The 19,656-nt window shown below is 41.5% G+C and overlaps 1 protein-coding gene and 1 long non-coding RNA gene across 3 annotated transcripts; one reads left to right on the forward strand and one right to left on the reverse strand.

The window, feature by feature from the left end:
• Positions 1-705: 705 nt before the first annotated feature.
• Positions 706-3,380, reverse strand: LOC130110240 (uncharacterized). The gene is made up of 2 exons (XR_008810032.1): positions 2,804-3,380; positions 706-2,327 (listed from the first exon to the last, which is right to left on the reverse strand). It is a non-coding gene; the product is annotated as an uncharacterized LOC130110240 (long non-coding RNA).
• Positions 3,381-3,754: 374 nt separating this feature from the next.
• On the forward strand, positions 3,755-19,028 carry ak4 (adenylate kinase 4). 2 transcript variants are annotated; one of them, XM_056277274.1, is made up of 7 exons: positions 3,755-3,915; positions 4,094-4,259; positions 5,349-5,468; positions 10,991-11,163; positions 15,433-15,551; positions 16,254-16,410; positions 17,339-19,028. In XM_056277274.1, the coding sequence occupies exons 2-6, from the start codon at positions 4,118-4,120 to the stop codon at positions 16,378-16,380; spliced, it is 681 nt and encodes a 226-aa protein (XP_056133249.1). In that variant the 5' UTR covers positions 3,755-3,915; positions 4,094-4,117; the 3' UTR covers positions 16,381-16,410; positions 17,339-19,028. The 2 variants fall into 2 exon arrangements, with proteins under 2 accessions (XP_056133249.1, XP_056133250.1); XM_056277275.1 differs by having other exon boundaries at positions 4,103-4,259.
• The last annotated feature ends 628 nt before the right edge of the window (positions 19,029-19,656 follow it).

Raw genomic sequence — 19,656 nt, forward strand, 5'->3', positions numbered from 1 at the left:
CGTCTCCAAAGCCACTTGAACGTGATCTAAAATGGAACTTGTTACACGCAACATGATTTGTGGAGAATTCTGAGGGGGGGGGGCAAAAAAACATTCTGGGGGGGGGGGACAAAAAACAAAACATCACTCATTTTAATGCTGACGTGACGTGAACATTTCATATAATTTCAACTTATTATACTGTTTTTTTCTTTCTTTTTCTTCCCTTTATTCAAACTTTAATTGGTCATTAACTGTCTGGGTCACATGATGAAACTCATTTCAAATGTTTTTTTTTCTTTCCCAAAAATACCTTTCATTGTGCATCTGGAAAGAAAGGGAGAACACAATTATAGAATTTAAAAAAAAAAGTTTTATCTTTTATTGCTTGATACAAGACCACATCAACCGAAATAGATTACAACAAAACGTTTTTTTACTGGGCATGTCCCGAGCCACAGCTGTAGTCATTGTTATATTCCAGTATAAAAATCAAAAAGTGAACATTTTCTTTATGCTTTAAATTAGAAATTTCATTACCAAGAGGATGTCACATATCACATTGGGTCAAAACTATTTCTTGGTGTTCAACGCGAGTCCGTAAGTGTGCAGCTTTATTTTGTCCATTGTTAAACATGCCTTGATCCGCAGTCAAGGTGGCAGCCATCCTTCAGTTATCACAGTACTGTACCTTCGATGGGGACAGCATCAGCACTGTGATAACTGAACCAGGGCAGCCTGTCAAATCTAGCAGTCTGCAGCCGGGTCTCTGTGTTGCTGACATCCATACGTTCAGCCAACGCCCCCATCTCTCCTTCTGTTCATCCGTCTTTGCCCTGCAAGGTCAACAGCTGAACTCCATACAGCACAAACTTTTGAATTTTACATTTGGTAAGCTGAGTGGTAAAGGTGTTGCGTCACCACCATATGTGTTTATAGAGTCACTGTACTGGTCACTGGACTTTGCCTAGTGACTAAGGCAATACTAACAAAAAATTCCATTAGACTGTTTTTTTTAAACTAACCACGTAGCTTCGAGATTTAAGAAGGGGAAAAGACTGCAACATGACATTTCAATAAGGGGCAAAAACAAATATTTGCATTGCCTGTGTGGGCTGAAAGAAACCAATTGACTCAAAAGGCGTGGATTGATCAGGAATCGCTTTATTTTCCTATGATCTTTGGCATATAGTGCTGTATTTTCTCAGAAAAATCTAGATTTGGTGTTGACGGGCATAAAAGCACATAAAATAGATCCTGAATAAAACAAATCAGTGGCAAATTGGACTACAAATATATAACTGGTTTTTCTTTACTCTGATCAATTTTGTGGTGTAATGCATCATATAACAGTATGTAGTGGACCTGTGTAGCTAAGTATTAGTGTATTGATGTATGTGTGTGTGTGTGTGTGTATGTATGTATATATATATAAATATATATATAAAATCCAGTGAGTCACTGGATTATTTTGCTCCTTATTTGTTGAGCACTTCCCCTACCGTTGAGCGTTTCTTTTAACAAAGTTGTGTGTGTGTGTGTGTATATATATATATATATATATATATATATATATATATAGAGTTTGTATGGAGGAAAACCTTTCAATTTACTATACTATAGGATGATAAAGGATCTATCTATCTAATCATCTGACGACTGCAGGACCATATATTTCCACCCACCATGTTTTATGACATGCAAAGGCAACGGTGGAATAATTTCAGGTACAAATAAATACACATATATTATTATTCCTCCTGCAAGCCTCGGTTGAAAACTACATAATTCATTCCAACCACAAGGCCGAGTGACGTCAGACTTGTTATGATTCTTTCCGAGCTCCGCCCCCTCGGCGAGAGAAGCCTCTCCAGTAGTCCAGTCGCGTCTGTGGCTGACCGAGACTCCGCCCGCCTCGGTCCGCCCTCTGCACTTCATGTAAACAACTCGATTAGCCCCGCTACTGTCTGATACCAACAGGCCAGCCACGCCGCTTGCCAAAAATATGTGACATATGAAGAAAAACAAAAAAAGCACAACAACAATGGGACGTACAATAATAAAAAAAGGGGGGGGGAGGGGGGAGACAAACCACTTTCGCCGTTTAAAAGCATCATCACGACAACAACAGTAGCTCCAACTCCACACAAGGCAACCCTTCCTGCATTGCTTAAATTCTTCATGTGAAAGACTGCGAATGGCGTGCGATAATGGAGGGATGACCAAGCCTTGTCGCCGATATGCACGACCAACACGTTTCCTTAGAACAGGTGACTGCTGATCGTGTTAGGAGAAAAAAAAGAGCCGAGGTCTGAATTCTGCACGGTGCCAAAGCTCGTTACTGTTACCTATAAATAAACAAAAGTTGGACAAAAAAAAAAGCATACCGATACTGTTGTCACTTTATCAAATAAGGCTACATCGACTTCAAGGTGGAAGCGTCGGTTATTTAAAAAAAAGAGAAGCAGAAACGCCACGTCTAAAGCCAGCGTTTATCGCATCGAATCTTATTATTGTGTAGCCACACGTTAACGCCCAGCATTATACACACCCCTCTCAAGGTAAAAAAAAACAAAACAAAACAAACAGCGTGTTGTGCAAGGATCTAAAATAAAATTCCGCATTCTTACTCACTTTCAACTGCCGCCCGACTATCGGGCGACGATCGGCTTCACTTACCTGCGAATCCCCCGTTAATTTCCCTTGTTTTTGTACATTCATATTTTTAATGACGCAGCAAGACCACACAGAGCAACGTGATTGTCGCCATTTTTTGTTGTTATTGAAATCTCCAAAAGCCATGTGACAAAATGATAATACTTACGGAGGCTTCCGGGTTTAAAACGTGAATCTGCTTTGAGCATTAAAAAAAAGAAAAAAAAGAAAAAAGAAAAAAAGAAGCTAATCTTCCCCCCCGAGTTGTTTGTCTGGTGGATTAGCCTGGTTTTCCACTGGCTGAGCGGAGCGGAGCTGAGCGGAGCGGAGCGCGTCAGGCTTGTGCGCAGCGTTTGACAGCTTTGGGACACTGCCGCCGCCGTACGGCTCCGCAACAAGTATATTCCCCGTTCCGCTAATGTTGCGTGGAATGACACCGTCTCGTGCGTTTGTGCGCCCGTGGCCGGTTTGAAACAGCGCCGCGAAACGATTATCGGGAAAACGCCTCGGCCGCTTCGCCGTGATGTCAGCAAGCGGCGGTGGAAGTGGGCGACACTGAAACGTCCATTTAGGCTAATTGATCCATTAGTTGTCCGTGCCGTAGTTATGTGGGGTTTTGCGCTGTAACGTCCTCAAGAGACATTCTGGACCCGTTTCTTCTCAATCATTAACTATCTTGGGGTTGGGCAGAACGGCCAAATGTGCGATGTACATTGTTCTCTTTCTAACTCTGTTCGGTACCACAGCCCCACAGTTAGAGCCTTACTGGTTTGACTGGTTAGCTCCTCATATAATGGGGAGGGGGCGCATGCAGGTGCATGCGATCCACGTTATGCCCATTTCTCTCTCTCTTTCTTGATTGCTTCTCACACACATCTCTTTTTCTGTCTACCTCTGTTTCTCCCCCTCGCTGCGTCTCCTTTTGACAGGGTCATAAGATATATACCCCAAACTAGCGCGTCACGCACTCCTAGACGGTGTGCGCTGGAGACTACATTAACCAGATAACCCTGCGGATGTCTCGCACACCACTCGTCCGCATTCTTTGTGTGTGATGTGTCAAGCAGGCGCCGAGAAGTAGGGCGTTGTGGAAGCTCCCTCATTCATTCGCGGAGAACAGGCCTATCTTAAAGACGTAGGCAAGCCAATTATCTCGAAGCGACAAAGCAACTCTTTGCTATGACTCAGAGTCTCTGTGCCGTGACATGTCCGACGCATGTGGAGAAGGGAGACTGTTAAAGGAAGAGCCGCAGACCTCTGAAAAGAGTAAAAGTTATACCGGTAAGTTTGCTCTAGTTTCTCCATCTATCCGGGGTTTCTGCACCGTTCGGTATGCGTCGTGCTGACGACTTAAGAAGTTTCGTCAAGTTACTTCTTCTTGCAAATTGGTTTTTTTGTTGTTGTTGTTGTTTTGTTTCCACGATGCAAACGAGCGATAATGTCCCCTGCAAAATGTGAGTTGTTTCAGCTTGTCCAGGAAGACATGGCCAAGTTATTCCGAGCCGCTATCATGGGTCCGCCAGGATCGGGGAAAGGAACCATCTCCGAGAGGATTGCGCAAAGTTTTGGCCTGCAGTATCTGTCCAGTGGTCACTTTCTGCGGGAGGCCATAGCAGCAAACACAGGTAGGGTGCGCACAACGCATCTTCAGGAGTTGGGGTTACTGAAACGGAAGTGCACAAAAAAAGTAAAGAAAAAAGTTAATGTATATGTGTGTGCACCGGTCCACTTCTGACCTGTCACTATTTCACTTTTATAAAAACAAACAATGGTGACGTTGTTCATGATGAGGATGATGACGACGACGTTGATGACGACGACGTTGATGATGATGATAGTAGTATATGGGTACCAGTAGTAGCTGCTGGTAATAACGGTCCTGGCATTGCAGCATCATTAGATTATCACAGTAAACAGTTAAAAGTTAATTAATTACTCTTTGGCGCCAGTAATTCACCCATTTATTTATTTGTTCTTTACTTCAGAGAACATGTTGGTCTTCTTCAATTATCATTGTAAATATTAGGAAAATATTGATTATGTAAATAATTAAATGAGTGATATTTAAGTTGTAACTTGATAGTTTTTAAAATCTTTTCTTCTTCTTCCTGCTTTCGCCTTATTTTCACTGATGATACTTACCATCCATCTCTCTGTAAGCTCGTATAGCTACTTAACTGGAGCCATTTTGTGCCAAGCTCTGTGCACCACTGATGAAATTTGAGCACTTAAGTACAAACATATGTGCATGGCTGCAATTACTTAACAGTTTCATGAGCGTGCCAGGTGTGATACGGTATCGAAGACTCCCATCTTTTCTTGGCTTCTTGAACCATTATCGGGATTAAAGTCAGTGTAATTGACCTGATTGTTGGAATGTCCTGGCATGAACATTCATTTGAATGCCCGCGACTAGCCACAGATCATGCCGTTTCATGGAGAACGCTTTTTACTGAGGAAGAGTGTGCTCTCCGCTCAGTTTTCTGTGCTCGAAATATTCTTAATCGTGAGAAGAACACAGACGACCCAACAGAGCTGACTGCTAGCTATCTCAGGGCACTGTATAAATAACGCTTCATGAACTTGCTCACGAGGTGCATTTTGTCTCCAGTTTATTCCGTCACCATGGCTGTCTGCTTTTCGTTTATCTTGAAGAAATTGACAATTATCTTGTTTTGACTGTCATCTATCATAACCAGTGTGTTTGCTATCAGAGGCAGGTGTACTGGTGAAGAGCTATGTAGAGAGAAGTGTGTTGGTGCCTGATCCTGTGATGACCACACTCATGCTGCCTAGACTGGAACAGCTGTCCAACCACAGCTGGCTGCTGGATGGTAAGAACCACAATAAAGTTCAGCTCCGTTTCAGTGTGCCATGTTGCCATGAGAGATTGTTGGACTGAAAATGAATTAAACCACCCATTTGTTTTTGACACAGTAGAAAGTGACAGGAAAGAGGGTGGAGACAAAGGGGAAAAGACTCAATAAAGGTCACGAGACAGATGTGAACACACATCAAGAGTACTGCATTACACCTTAAGCCCCTGAGCCACAAGGATGCACTAGCTTCCTATTGTTTGTCCTGCTAGACCATTAATCTCCTTCCTCCTTGTGCACTCACAAGGATAGTACAATTCCCCGTATCGTATTTGGTTTTTAGTTTCATTTTGACATTTTTGGAGCTTTCTACTGACATCATCTGGCCTTTCCATGTGCATAATGCAGTCAGAAAATACGTAAGGTTTCCAAACTTGTGAGAGAGAACACTGGTATTTGACCACATTGCAATGTAGGACCAGTAATCACATTGAACCTGAGGACTATCATTTAGTATATGCATCTTTGGAGTTCTCTCTAGTACATAAATAATTAGATGAACAGAAAAATATATTAACCTAAAGACCCTCCATAATGATGATGATGATAATAATAATAAAACACCCAGGGCCACATTATCATAAATCTTTGAATGATTGTGATGCAATGAGGTCCTGATTTCAATTCCAACAGGTTTTTTTTCATGCTCGTAACTTGTATGACACATACTTTTGAAAATCAAATGAAACATACTACAGGTTATAGCACACTACATATGAACACAAAGGGTTAAAGGAGATATGTGTTGGTCTGTAATATTACACTGGCTAATGTCATCAATCTAGGAAGTGTGTTGGGGTTAAATTTGGCAGTAGCTTACTTCCTTAACATTTCAATCAGGAGAGACAGTGAATGAAGTAGAGATAATTGTTTATTAGAGCAGATGATTTAGTGGAAATTAAGATATGTCAAGAAAGTCTTTGGCACTTAGACTCAACAGGGAGATTTTTTTAATCAAATCAAATCAATTTTATTTGTATAGCCCAATATCACAAATTACAAATCTGCTTCAGTGGGCTTAACAGCAACACAACATCCTGTCCTTAGACCCTCTCATCGGATAAGGAACAACTCCCTAAAAAAAAAAAACTTTAACAGGGAGAAAAAATAGGAAGAAACCTCAGGGAGAGCAACAGAGGCGGGATCTCTCTCCCAAGACGGACAGCGTGCAATGGATGTTGTGTTCACGCAATTTACATAATACAACATTGAAAGAGGATAGCAGAATTATAATGGACATAACATTTATGAAGAACATGATGCACAGGATGCCAAGCAGTGTCCACATGCCAACGGAACAGTCCAGGACCCAAGCCACGCGACCAGCATCATCATGTGAAGAAAAAAAACTTATGTGAGGAGATGAAGGGCAGGCAGCATCCAAATGGCAACCACCATCACCACGGAGACCTGGGAGGAGAACCGACTGCATGTGCATGCAAGAGAGACTCACATGACACCATTCAAACACAGAAAAAGAGAAAGGAGAAGACATCATTCAGAGAGAGAAAAGACATGTTAGAGAAGAGAACAGTTTGCAATAGTCATTAGCCATAATCAATTAAGTCATCAACTAGTCATAATCTATACTTGATAATCTCGTCGGCAGAACAGTGGTTGGCAAATTCATTGAGACAGAAAACCCATCCATTACAGGTTGTGAAGCACCCAAGTTAAAGGCAACTAATTGTAAGCTAAGACAAAAAGATGAGTTTTAAGTTTGGATTTAAAGGACTCAACAGACTCTGTCTGATGGCAGCAGGCAGGTTATTTCACAACAATGGAGCCCGATAGGAAAAGGTCCTGCCACCAGCTGACTTCTTTTTAACTTTGGGTACACACAGGAGCCCTGTATTTTGAGAACGAAGAGCTCGAGATGGCATGTAAGGTTTAAGGAGATCAGACAGGTATGATGGAGCAAGCCCATTTAGGATTTTATAAGTCAGCAAAAGCACCTTGTATTTTGATCTAACATGGATAGGAAGCCAATGAAGGAAGGCAAGAATTGGTGTAATATGGTCAAATTTCCTAGTTTTAGTTAGGATTCTAGCAGCAGCATTCTGAACCATCTGAAGACTTTTAGTACTAATCGAGGGGCATCAGCCCTGAGCAGCAGCATAAATAAATCCCCCCATGGAGTCCAGACACTGGTGGTGGTGGTGGCTGATGCCCTCTGCTGAGATTGATCAGGTTGACAAAGAGATGAAACTGATGAATGTGCGAGGACCAGGCGGGGATGGGGATGGGGAGGTGGAGGGGCGTGCATAACAGCAGCACGAATGCACTAGATCAGGGGTTTTCAAAGTGTAGGAAAGTGAGCCTCCCCTCAGAGAACATAAAAACAGCTGCGCCCCCCCTCCCAATTATTATTGCTATTATTACTATTATTGTTGTTGCTATAATGTATGTTCCACTCAGGTATAAAAACGAGTTTCAACACTAAATGATGTATCTTTGAAGATGATCTTTTATTTTTTTTAAACATCTTATTCAAACATTTTTAAACATCTTTATGTTTTAAACATCTTTTTAAACGTTTTAAACATCTTTTTAAACATTTTAAACATTTTTCAAACATTTTCAAATGTTTTAAACATATTTTTCAAACATTTTTAAACATCTTTATCTTTATGTTTTAAAGCGGGGTTTACCTGCCTTAGCTGTGCGCAACGCCACTCGGTATGATGCTTGGGTTGCCTTGGTATTTACAGTGCTAAATGTGTCAATGACTTTCTTCTGTGACCGCAATTCCTTTAGCTTCCTATCAAGAAACTCCTGTGGCTTGGTCACCAAACTTGGGTGTTTCGTATCAATATGACGCCGGAGTTTACATGGTCTCATACGGTCGTTAGCTAGCACGTCTTTGCAGATAACACACTGCGCCAGTGGGGCGTCATCAGGACCAATCCATGAAAATCCAAACTTTAAATAATCATGGTCATACTTCCTCCGTTTTCTGCTTGCCCCAGACGCTGTCTCCTTTCTCACTGTAGGTAATGTTACTAAAAATCGATCCATTTTGCTCCAAGCATTGCTGAAGTTAACTAAATTTAGCTAGATGTTTACGGTTTTTTTTCTCACGCTGCGCCTCCCCTGAAGCTCTCTGGCGCCCCCCAGGGGAGGCGCGCCTCACACTTTGAAAACCCCTGCGCTAGATAGCAGCTGAGGGAGGAACATATTTAAAAAGACAGCAGCAAAATGATAGGCTAACCACGTAGGTGTGTCGCTGTGCTATTGGCTAGATGAGAACAGGTGATATGAACAGGTGATGTGAACAGCTGATGGCTCAACTAACAGCCCCAGAGGATGACAGCAAGGGACAATATGAGTGAGCATGCGTGAGAGATGAGAATGGCAGGACAATATAAGGAATATAACTACAGGCCTATGCACACAAAAGTCTTCCTGACTGAAGTTTTGCTAAACCTCCAGTTTATTGAGCTAGCAAGGTAACCAATGCAATTCTGGTGGCTCTTATTGCTAGGCAAAATAAATGTACAAATGAATGAATGGATGGATGGACTGATACAGGACTGCATAAACAAACCAATAGACGAATGGAAGAGATAAATAACACTGATGAATAAAGACCATATGTAAAATGTTTATAGCAAATATGTAATTAATTAGGTTTAAATAGGTGAAAAAAATTGTTCCAGAGGCAAACTGTCCCATTACTGGAGATTTCAACTCGGGTCGAGACATCTTCACAATACCCAATTTGGCACCATCAAGTCTGCTTCACGACTCTGACGTGCAGAGCCAAGGCAGTGATGTGGCGGTTGTTTAGGAGAATTATGAGTGTAGAGGTAGATGTTAATAAATTTATTTAATGGAACACAGATTGTAAGCAATGCTGGAACTGAATGATTTTGAGAATTGAATGCCTGTCCGGGAAATACAAGTTGAATCATGTCCTTTTGGCAGACAACTAACTTGAGCAAACATTTAGTCAAGGTTTACAAATGAAAAAGCGGTATCAAAACCCAAGGTCTCACACATGCAAAGTCACGTACTTGCACATTTATAGATGCATACACATGCACACTTATCTTGGCTCATCTTTTATCTCACCTGATGTGGGAGTATGACATCTCGTCCCCGTGACTGGTGAGAGCAGAGGGTAACAGTGAATTACAGAGTACAGGAGCGTATCGATTTGCATGTGGTAGCACGTGTAGCTCTTTAAATCTATTGGCTTGATTTATTTACTTTTGTTCCTGTGAACTTTTGCCTCACTTGGGCACCAGCTCTTGAGCAGACGCTCTCGTTTATTAAGTAAAATGCACATGCTATATGGGAGGGAGATATAGAGGAGGAAATATCTTTAGAAGAATGGAGTGAGGCATGTAAAGAGGCCCAGAGACAGACAGTTAGCAGCAACCTAAAGCTTCTACAGTATAAATGGCTGATGCGTACATATATAACTCCTGTTAAATTGCAGAAGTTTAATGACAATATTCCTGATACCTGTATTAAGTGTAGTGAGGCAAGGGGGACGCTGTTTCACTGTATATGGGAATGTGTGGAAGTGAAAACCTTCTGGCAAGATGTTGTTGATATGATTGATCAAATTTTGTCAAAGAAATTACCATTGAGTCCAAAGCTTTTTATTCTTGGTTTATATCCTACCACCCCACATTTACATAGCAATGAGTTCAGATTTATAGATATGTGTATATTACAAGCAAAACGTGTAATTGCTCTTAATTGGAAAAGTGTTGATGGACCAAGAATTGGTATGTGGGTTAAAGAAAGGGCTTCAAACATGTCAATGGAAAAGATAATGTATATTGTTAGACGTAAACAAAGTGTTTTTGATAAAATCTGGGGATTGTTTCTGTACTTCCTAAGACGTAATACTAATGTTGGTAACTTGCTTCATCAAGAACAAGCTCTGGGGGAGTAGAACAACTCTATCTGACTGTTTATATGCGTAAAAGCAACTGGAAAAAAACCACACCCTCTAATCAGTCTGTGAAAGAAATTATTGTTATTATTATTTTATTTTATTATTTTTATTAATTGAATTTTTATCTTTATTATCTTCTTTAACCCTGCTTTGAATTGTATTACTTGTTATAGGGACAGGGTTATGGGGGGGGGTAGGGTGAAAATGTTTGCTGCTCTGTGCTATTACTTGTTTTGATGTAATTTGCAAACAAAATTCAATAAATATACTGCTTAAAAAAAAAATGCACATGCTAATTTTGTTACTTTCTTTCATTAATGACACGCTCCAAGACTGAATCAACCCTGTGATGAACCTACATTCTTATGAGCACAAACTTCTTTTTTTTTTTTACCTCAATGGTTATTTCTCTTGCTTAGTCACACTTATTCTCTCTCTCTCTCTCTCTCTCTCTCTCTCTCTCTTGCTCGCTCGCTCGCTCGTACGCACACACACCCTCTTACACATGTGCAAATACTGACTCTTGTGCTGTCTCACCAACCCTCACTCCACCCGCTGCTCTCCCCAGGCTTCCCTCGGACCCTTGCCCAAGCCCAGGCCCTGGACAGTATATGTCAGCTGGACCTGGTCATCAGCCTCAACATACCTTATGAAACACTGAAGGAGAGGCTAAGTGACCGCTGGATCCATCCAGCCAGCGGCAGGGTCTACAACATGGGCTTCAACCCTCCACGAGTTCAGGTCAGACAATGTTGGTTGCTGTGCACTGAGACGTGATATTACATTTACAGACTTTCTGGGTTTTTCTGTCACACAACTCCAAATTACCCACCTTACCCAAGAACTCTTGTAGGCCAGTGGAGCCGTGTTTACAGTATGAATTTAACCACACTAGGGGGTCAGAACATAAACGCCAAAGCAGAGTACACAAAACTATCCATCCTTCCATTATCCAAACCGCTTATGCTGCTCTCAGGGCTGTGGGGATGCTGGAGCCTATCCCAACAGTCATTGGGCGGCAGGCGGGGAGACACCCTGGACAAGGCCGCCAGGCCATCAGAGGGCCCACACACACACACATTCACACCTAGGGACAATTTAGTACGGCCGATTCACCTGACCTACATGTCTTTGGACTGCGGGGGGAAACCGGAGCACCCGGAGGAAACCCACATAGACATGCGAACTCAACACAGAGGACGGCCTGGTACTACCCTGGGGCTCGAACCCAGGACCTCCTTGCTGTAAGGTGACCAATAAACAAAACTAAAACAGAGTAAACTAAAACAGAGTAAATCTGCTGTGTTAACTTTTTATTTGTTTCGATTTTATGCTGTCTGATTTAGTGCTGCTTGTTTTTTTTACTGTGTTCTGTAAGGCAGCATTTCTCAAACCTCTCCTGGAGGACCACTTGTCCTGCATGTTTTAGATCTCTCCCTGCTCCAACACAGCTGATTCAAATGATCAACTCGTTATGAGCTCCCGAAGCTGCCTAATAACAAAACTGATCATTTAAATCAGCTGTGTTTGGAGCAGGGAGAGATCTAAAACATGCAGGACAAGTGGTCCTCCAGGAGAGGTTTGAGAAACGCTGCTGTAAGGTGTCCTTGAATGCTCTGAAAGGCGCCCACAAATAAAATGTATTATTGTTATTAAACAAAACGAAAACAGAATTTAAAAAAAATAGAATAAACAAAACTGAAACGGAGTAAACAAAACTAAAAAAAAGATTAAACAAAACTATATTATAGAACATAAAGGGCAGAATATGTTTTAAATGCTATGCTGTTAGGCACTTCTTCTTTGGGTTGCCACAGTGGATCCTGTCCTCTGCATCTTCCTCTGTCATACCAACCTGCATGTCCTCCCTCACCACATCCATAAACCTCCTCTTTGGCCTTCCTCTTTTCCTCTCCCCTGGCAGCTCCATATTCAGCATCCTTCTCCCAATATACCCAGCATCTCTCCTCCACACATGTCCAAGCAATCTCAAGCGCACCACTCTTACTTTGTCTCCAGACCGTCCAACCTGAGCTGTCCCTCTAATATACTCATTCCTAATCCTGCCCTTCTTCATCACTCCCAACAAAAATATTAGCATCCCTAACTCTGCCACCTCCAGCTTCACCTCACCTCACTTCACCTCCCGGTGTCAGATGTGCTCAGCTCCTTTCACATCTTTGAAAAATGCTCAAAAATAGGAAATGGAGGGCCTGTCTATGAGAAAGGGGATGTGGTTGATATGGATCAAACTGTCTCTTTGATTAGTTGCAGTGATGACATTTATACTGTTACTTGAACACGTCAGTATTTGGGACAGCACACCAACTCAACCGGCTCAACCGGGGTTCAATCAGCAGGGTTACAGTTTTGGCAGCCTTATGGATAGAAATGCAAATGTTATTATAGTAGTTCAGAAATAAAGATGCCATACAGGACTGGTTTCTTTCACTGAAATGGAGCCATGTAGTTCAGCTTTTTACTAAACAACTAACTAGCTAAGTGTGAGCTCTTTAAATAATTGACAATAGAAAGAGATGCTAAAAATGGAGGGGAAACATGTGATTGCATGTGATGTATGGTAAATTATGAACTGCATTTGAAACCACAATGTGCACGATGTGTTCTTATGACAAAGTTAAGAGGCTTTAAATTAAGGGCACAAGCAGTTTACAGTTGTTGTGTTCAGTCCAAAAGACTTTTTGTCTTTGTCGGCTCAAAATGACACATATTCACATAGAGGTTAACTGGTTCCATGTGCGCCTTGTTGACTAGATGAATCACTCCAAAATCTCCCTCGTTCCACACCGATGCCCAGACCACAGCCTGTCTGTTAAACCCAGCACACAGAGACTTCAGGATGTTTCAAGAAAGCCACTTTATTTTGTCATTGCACAGTTGCAATGAAATTTGTCGTCTTTTCATTCCTACTGAGCTGTAATTCTCAGACCAGTTCAAGAGCCAGCGCTTTTAGCCTAGATGACATACATTTTACTATCTTTTTAAAAAAAATAATTTTTTTTTTAACATTTTTTCATTCAGCAGCCTCTCGTATTCAGGGGGCTAGGTGAGAGAAAAGTCTGGACCTAGAGTTTATCCCATTTTTGGAGCATCAATACAGTTCTGAAGCTCAGGTTGACCTTCTCCCCATTATCATCCACCATGCTTCTGTTAGTCACACATACATGAATTCCGGTCGACATGCAGAAGCACATCTCTCCTTTGGCTTTGTGTCAAGTTTCGGCGTAGGAGAAGATAATCACATATCCATCAGTGGAATTTAGTTCGCCTGTACTTATGTTAGTTGCAATAATAGCCACCTGAGTTGTAAAAATGCTCTGTTACATCGTCTAATCCTGATAAATGTTGTTTAGTGTCTTGACGCATGCTCAGTAATACAGGTAAGAAAATCAAAGAAGGTTGAATCAGTTCATCTGGATACAATTTTTATTGTATTTCATCACTCAACTAAGTGACATCATCAGTCTAAACTGGCTGCAGGTATCCCCATCTTTATAAACAACACAGTTGCTTAAAGACCGAAACCAACCACCAGTTTCACATGCAAATATGGGTGTGACCATTAACTACAGCTTCAATGGCCATGTGTACTATTCAGAGGATTTGGGAATGTTTGCAATCACAGCATTGTAAGATGCTGTGATTGTCTTCAGTCCACATATTTCACATACAGGGGACATTACTATAGGTGGAGGCATGGGTGTGCTATGGGTTCCCCAGTCTCACCTATAGTGGCCAATTTGTATATGGAAGAAGTTGAAAAGAGGGCTCTGATGTCCTCTCCAGGGACACCACCTAGCCATTGGTTCTAAATCTCAGGATGTACCACATTTCACCGACCACATTAACTCTGTGGACAACCACATCAAGTTAACCAGGGAGGATGTGAAAAATGACAGGTTAGCCTTCTTAGACTGTGAAATTGCAATTGGTGATGGGGGACATTTGATTGTTGATGTTTACCGTAAACCAACACATAGTGATCAGTACTTAAGGTTTGAGTCTCATCAGCCACTGGAGCACAAACTGGGAGTCATCAGGACGTTGTTCCACCGAGCTGACAACGTCCCCACCAACACAGCGGCCATGGAAGGGGAGAAATCTCACATTAAACAGACCCTGATTAGAAGTGTGAAGTGTGGTTATCCTAACTGGGTGTTTGTCAAAGCCAGGAAGACGCCCAAACAGTGCACCAGCCAACTGAAGAGAGGAGAAGGACAACAGCTGTCTTAAGTGTAAACCAGTGGTGATTCCGTATGTGGCGGGAGTGTCGGAAAAATTGAGACACATATTTTCCAAGCGCTGTGTCTCAGTTGCTTTCAAACCCCAAAACACGCTGCGCCAGAAGTTGGTCCACCCCAAGGATCAGGTCCCCCGGCACAAACAGAGCAATATAGTGTATGCGGTTAAGAGCCAGGAGGATTGTCATGACTTGTACGTTGGGGAAACTAAACAGACGCTGGCCAAGAGGATGGCACAACACAGGAGAGCTAACACGTCAGGCCAGGACTCTGCAGTCTACACACATCTACAGGCCAGTAGCCGCTCGTTCAAGGATGAGGATGTGCATATCTTTGATAGGGAGGAACGCTGGTTTGAACGAGGAGTCAAAGAGGCCATCTATTTGAAGAGGGAACAACCATCCCTGAACCGAGGGGGGCCTAAGAGTACATCTGTTGCCATCTTACAATGCTGTGATTGCAAACTTTCCCAAATCCTATGTGAATAGTACACATGGTCATTGAAACTCTAGTTAATGGTCACGCCCATATTTGCATATGAAACTGGTTGTTGGTTTCGGTCGTTATGCAACTGTATTGTTTATAAGGGTGGGGATACCTGCAGTCAGTTTAGACTGATGTCACTTAGTTGAGTGATGAAACGTTTCTGTCAATAAACGTATCCAGATGAACTGATTCAACCTTCTTTGTTGTTTAGCATCATTTCTGTGTTGGGCTGACAGTGATTTACCCCTCTCCCCCCCAACAGGGCAGAGATGACATCAGCGGAGAGCCACTGATTCAGCATGATGACGACAAGCCAGAAGCCCTCATGGCCAGACTAAGGCATTACAAAGATGTGGCCAAGCCGGTCATCGACCTATACAAGTTAGTCCACTCCCAGAGTACAGTCCACTCAGGCCACTCTGCTATAGTACTGTCTCCCAGGGTGGCAGAGTAAGAGATATCCAAGAAAAAAATGTTACGGTAGCAATAAACTACCGTAACACCGACAGCAGAGAGCATGATTTTTGCAGGAGGGGCTTCAGGCTTCAGTGTTGTTGATTACTTCCAGCTATGTAATTTTGCAAAAAAAAAGACAAATATTATATTAATATATATATGCAAAACTTCATTTAATCTGCAGGGAACGTGCTCAACAAACTACTACTACTACTACTACTTTTGGCTGCTCCCGTTAGGGGTCGCCACAGCGGATCATCCGTTTCCATTTCTTATGGAACGTGCTCAACAAACAAGGAGCAAAATAGATCTAATGCCGTTTAGCTCTAATGACAGCTGATGATTGCACATAGCATGAAACAGGCTTGTACTGTAATTAAAAATTACTTAAATCACTGGATTTTATATGTATATATATATATATATATATATTTCTTCATTACTATGATTACAATGTGCAATGTGTTGTTTAGTGTGCAGTCAATCAATCAATCAATCAATCGCACAGTCAACTGCCCTATCTATCTATCTGTCTATCTGTCTGTCTCTCTGTCTGTCTGTCTGCCTGCCTGCCTGCCTGCCTGCCTACCTATAACTTTTGTCCTTATTTGTTCTGTCCTCCCTCAGGTCACAGGGTATCTTGCACTCTTTCTCAGGTACAGAGACAGACCGCATCTGGCCATACATCAGCTCCCTCCTCAGCTCCAAGATTTCCACACAGCCATCAAACACCTGCCAAACTCCCACGCACTGATAGAGCCCAAGCAGAGGCCACAAGTGACTGGTAAATATTGATAAGAAGTAAGGGGGGAGTAGAAATTTCTATTTGCTGATCTTGAAGTTAATGTTGTATGTTCTCCATTTAACAGCCAGGTTTAGAAAAGTAAATTAGGGGAAACTGATAAAACTTAGCCCAGTTCTTCAACAAATATGTAATTTGGCACCAACAAGATTATCTAAATAAAGAGCAGCTGTCTCTGCAAATATTGCTAGGGCTTTGCATTTTTGCCATTTTCTGCATATTATGACAGGCAAGTGAAGCAACCCTTCAAATCCCTCTAAGCAGTCAACAAGGAACTGATAGTCTAGTCAAGCACTTATCAATAAGCAAATCAACGAAATTTTGTTCTGCGACTTGCGATTTTTGCCAACCACACTTGTGCTGTGCTAAACACAGGGAAGTTTAGGAAGACGTCTAGCAAAGGCAAACTTATTTGGTAACGGTTAACAGGAAAATACAACAAAATCATTGACAGACTAGTGCCCAGAGTGTCCTTCATTACACACAGTAGCTGTGTGTATACAACATTTTTTGTAAGAAATCAGTGAAACTGGCAGCTGCCTGAAGAAGCCATATGAAACCCTCCAACAAAAAAGACCAGATCTAGGACTTGTTTTACGAACACCTAAACTAGATGAATGTGGCTTATCACAAGGGGCAAGAAGGTCCTAGGAATTTCAGTCACGGGAACGTTATCTGTTTAAGCACTGTTTAAGCACCGCAGTGTTGGCATGCACATTTTACATGCATGTTATAGCTTCTCGGGCGCTGTTATGTTGTGAAACCTTTGCCTTTGTCCCTTAAACGGCAAAATATTTGAAAGCGCACTCACGATTCTATGCACTGTATGAATCAACGTTATCTACTTCTTTTGTGCTGGAACACAGTGTTCTGCAATCAGTAAGACATCGCTTTCTTGTGAAACCACCAGGTAACTCTTGGATGCTGGTGGGATGCTGGACCTAGAAGTCTAAATACCCTTCTGACACTGTAGTTGACTTCGAAGCTAGAATGAAGATCGAAAGAGCCTAGTATGTGTCTATATCTTGATCATTTTGTTCTTCCACCCAAGAGTACTTTTCGAGTGTAGGCATGGTTAGACATCTGGTCTGAGGGAGGCTTGTAGCCAAACGTGTCAATCTGTGACCAATGTGAGCAGAACGGGTTTCAGAGGAAATAGGAAATAATCATTGATCAGTAAATGAAAACCCAGACATCAAACTTTCCCTTGATGGAGTGCCACCTTATCCTTCTTCAGGGATTATTCTAGTCTATATAGTGTATTTTCTGTTTTCAATTTTTTTTTTCTTGTTTGAAGATTGCTGGATGCTACTGTAGATGGTAATAGTCCAAGATTCTGAAAAACAAAAAGGTCAAAGTGTATTTTTTATATTATTTTACTGTGCAAATTTAACTTTACAGTTTAAATTGAAGCATCATCTTCTGTTACAGCAGCAATACTCTGAAAATGCCCTTGTAAAGAGTTACTGATATATTATAAATGTGTCTGCCAGTGAGGGTTGTGCAGATGTGAAGCGTATGGACAACCTTGGCATCGCTAACCCTCATTACTTTGAGTCACTGTGAAGCCACCGAGCCAAAGCATATTTCAGACATAAGGCATGACTTATATTAAAGATAAGATTTTTTTTTCAAGTTTCCTTGCTACAGTTAAAAACTAACCCTTTAAACCGTCGATATTATATTTTTTCAACCTCATAGGGGTAATAATTTTTAATTACTATTTTCTATGAAAGAGTAGCTTTTCTTCTAGGATGGTAGAACAGACGGATCTGAGAGAGACCAATGGTAACAAGGAAAGATAGCGACCAATCCTGTTGGCCTGACCATTTTGCATGGATATATGAGAAGTTTAAGTATTAAGTAAGGGTACACAGGGGTCTTTATAAGGATGCAGAGAGCAGTCATTTTGTCTGCAAAAGAGTTGGAAATGGACAACTGGAACAAAGTTGAATAACTGGGGGGAAAAAAAAGGGAATGAAGTTGTCCTGAAAAATATCTCTTGGTTTTAGTTGTTGGCAAATTGCCTTTACATAGGCCTTTATATATATGTATATTTAAATTTCTTACATCTTTAACTAGGATGTAGACCATTCCAGGAATATCTTTGTCATATGTGTTGTAAAGATGCTACGGCTCTCCTTACATTTGGTTGGAAAGTTGGTTTTACAGAAATTTACATTCGTTGTACTGCTGCAACCGTTGTAAAGTATTCTGGGTATGCATTAAAGCTGGGTGCCTGAAATGTGAATGTAAAAGCCTGCCCAAGTGCCTTAGAGAGAAGAGATATGAACATCACCAAGTTTTGTTTTTATTTTTTTTGCGTTGAGGAACATCTTTTACACCTGCAATCTAGTAGTGTATGTGTTTTTTGGAGTGTGGAACCTATTTTGCCGCCTGCACAACAGATGATATACTTTTCCATTGCTAAGCGAGCCTGGAGATTCTACTGTGAGGGAAATGATCTTTTATAGAGTGGAGCTGTGTAAAACCACACCCTACTGCTGTTGTGTAATGCCACGCTGCATTTTTTTTCTCAGCCCATTTCTTTCCACTATGCTGTCCCAACATGTCACAGCAAATACAATAAAACTATTTTCTCACAACTTTTGTTTGTGTGTCTTTGTGCCGTCATCGGGTGGTGGCTGTGCACTGTGCATGCAGTTACCTTGCCCCAGTTGCCCCCCGTTCATAGCTTAATTGGCACTATATAACCTGATTAGTTAATGTCTCATAAGGGAATGTCAGGTGACTTATTTTAGGGGAATGTAATTGCTTTTTTTTTTTTTAGATGCGGACATATTTTTGAGCCAAAACATCACCCAGAGAAATACACCACCACGAAATTGAAACTTAACTGGGGCCAATCTTTTGTTCCGTTAGCTTAGATGACATTTGACAAAACGTCTTTCTTGCCTAGTGGCTTCCCGGGCTGAACAGATTTTAAATGCGTCAAAACAATTTTAACTGTCTGTGTTAAGGAGAGCGCCGCAGAGGTTTATCAGTCTGCAAGTCCTGCATTAAAGGATGTACGTATGCATATAAAACCCATAGTCAACATATTATGATGTTTGGCTTTACTTAACAAGATACTTGATCTACTTGAGGTGAGCTCATCCTGTCAGATACTTTAACTTCGGAGTAGAAACAATTAGAGTAGGTGTCTTGAGTAATTTCAGAGAGCATAGGAGCTAAGGAGTATTTGTTAGCACACAACAGATACACACA

Source organism: Lampris incognitus, chromosome 3 (assembly GCF_029633865.1).
Source record: "Lampris incognitus isolate fLamInc1 chromosome 3, fLamInc1.hap2, whole genome shotgun sequence".
NCBI classification, from domain to species: domain Eukaryota; kingdom Metazoa; phylum Chordata; class Actinopteri; order Lampriformes; family Lampridae; genus Lampris; species Lampris incognitus.

Bases quoted from the DNA above. Each gene is read 5' to 3' on its own strand.
- ak4 (XM_056277274.1), top strand. From the start codon at position 4,118: ATGGCCAAGTTATTCCGAGCCGCTATCATGGGTCCGCCAGGATCGGGG. The intron at 11,164-15,432 runs GTCAGACAATGT...CCCCCCCAACAG, and splicing joins TCAACCCTCCACGAGTTCAG to GGCAGAGATGACATCAGCGG. The intron at 15,552-16,253 runs GTTAGTCCACTC...GTCCTCCCTCAG, and splicing joins CCGGTCATCGACCTATACAA to GTCACAGGGTATCTTGCACT.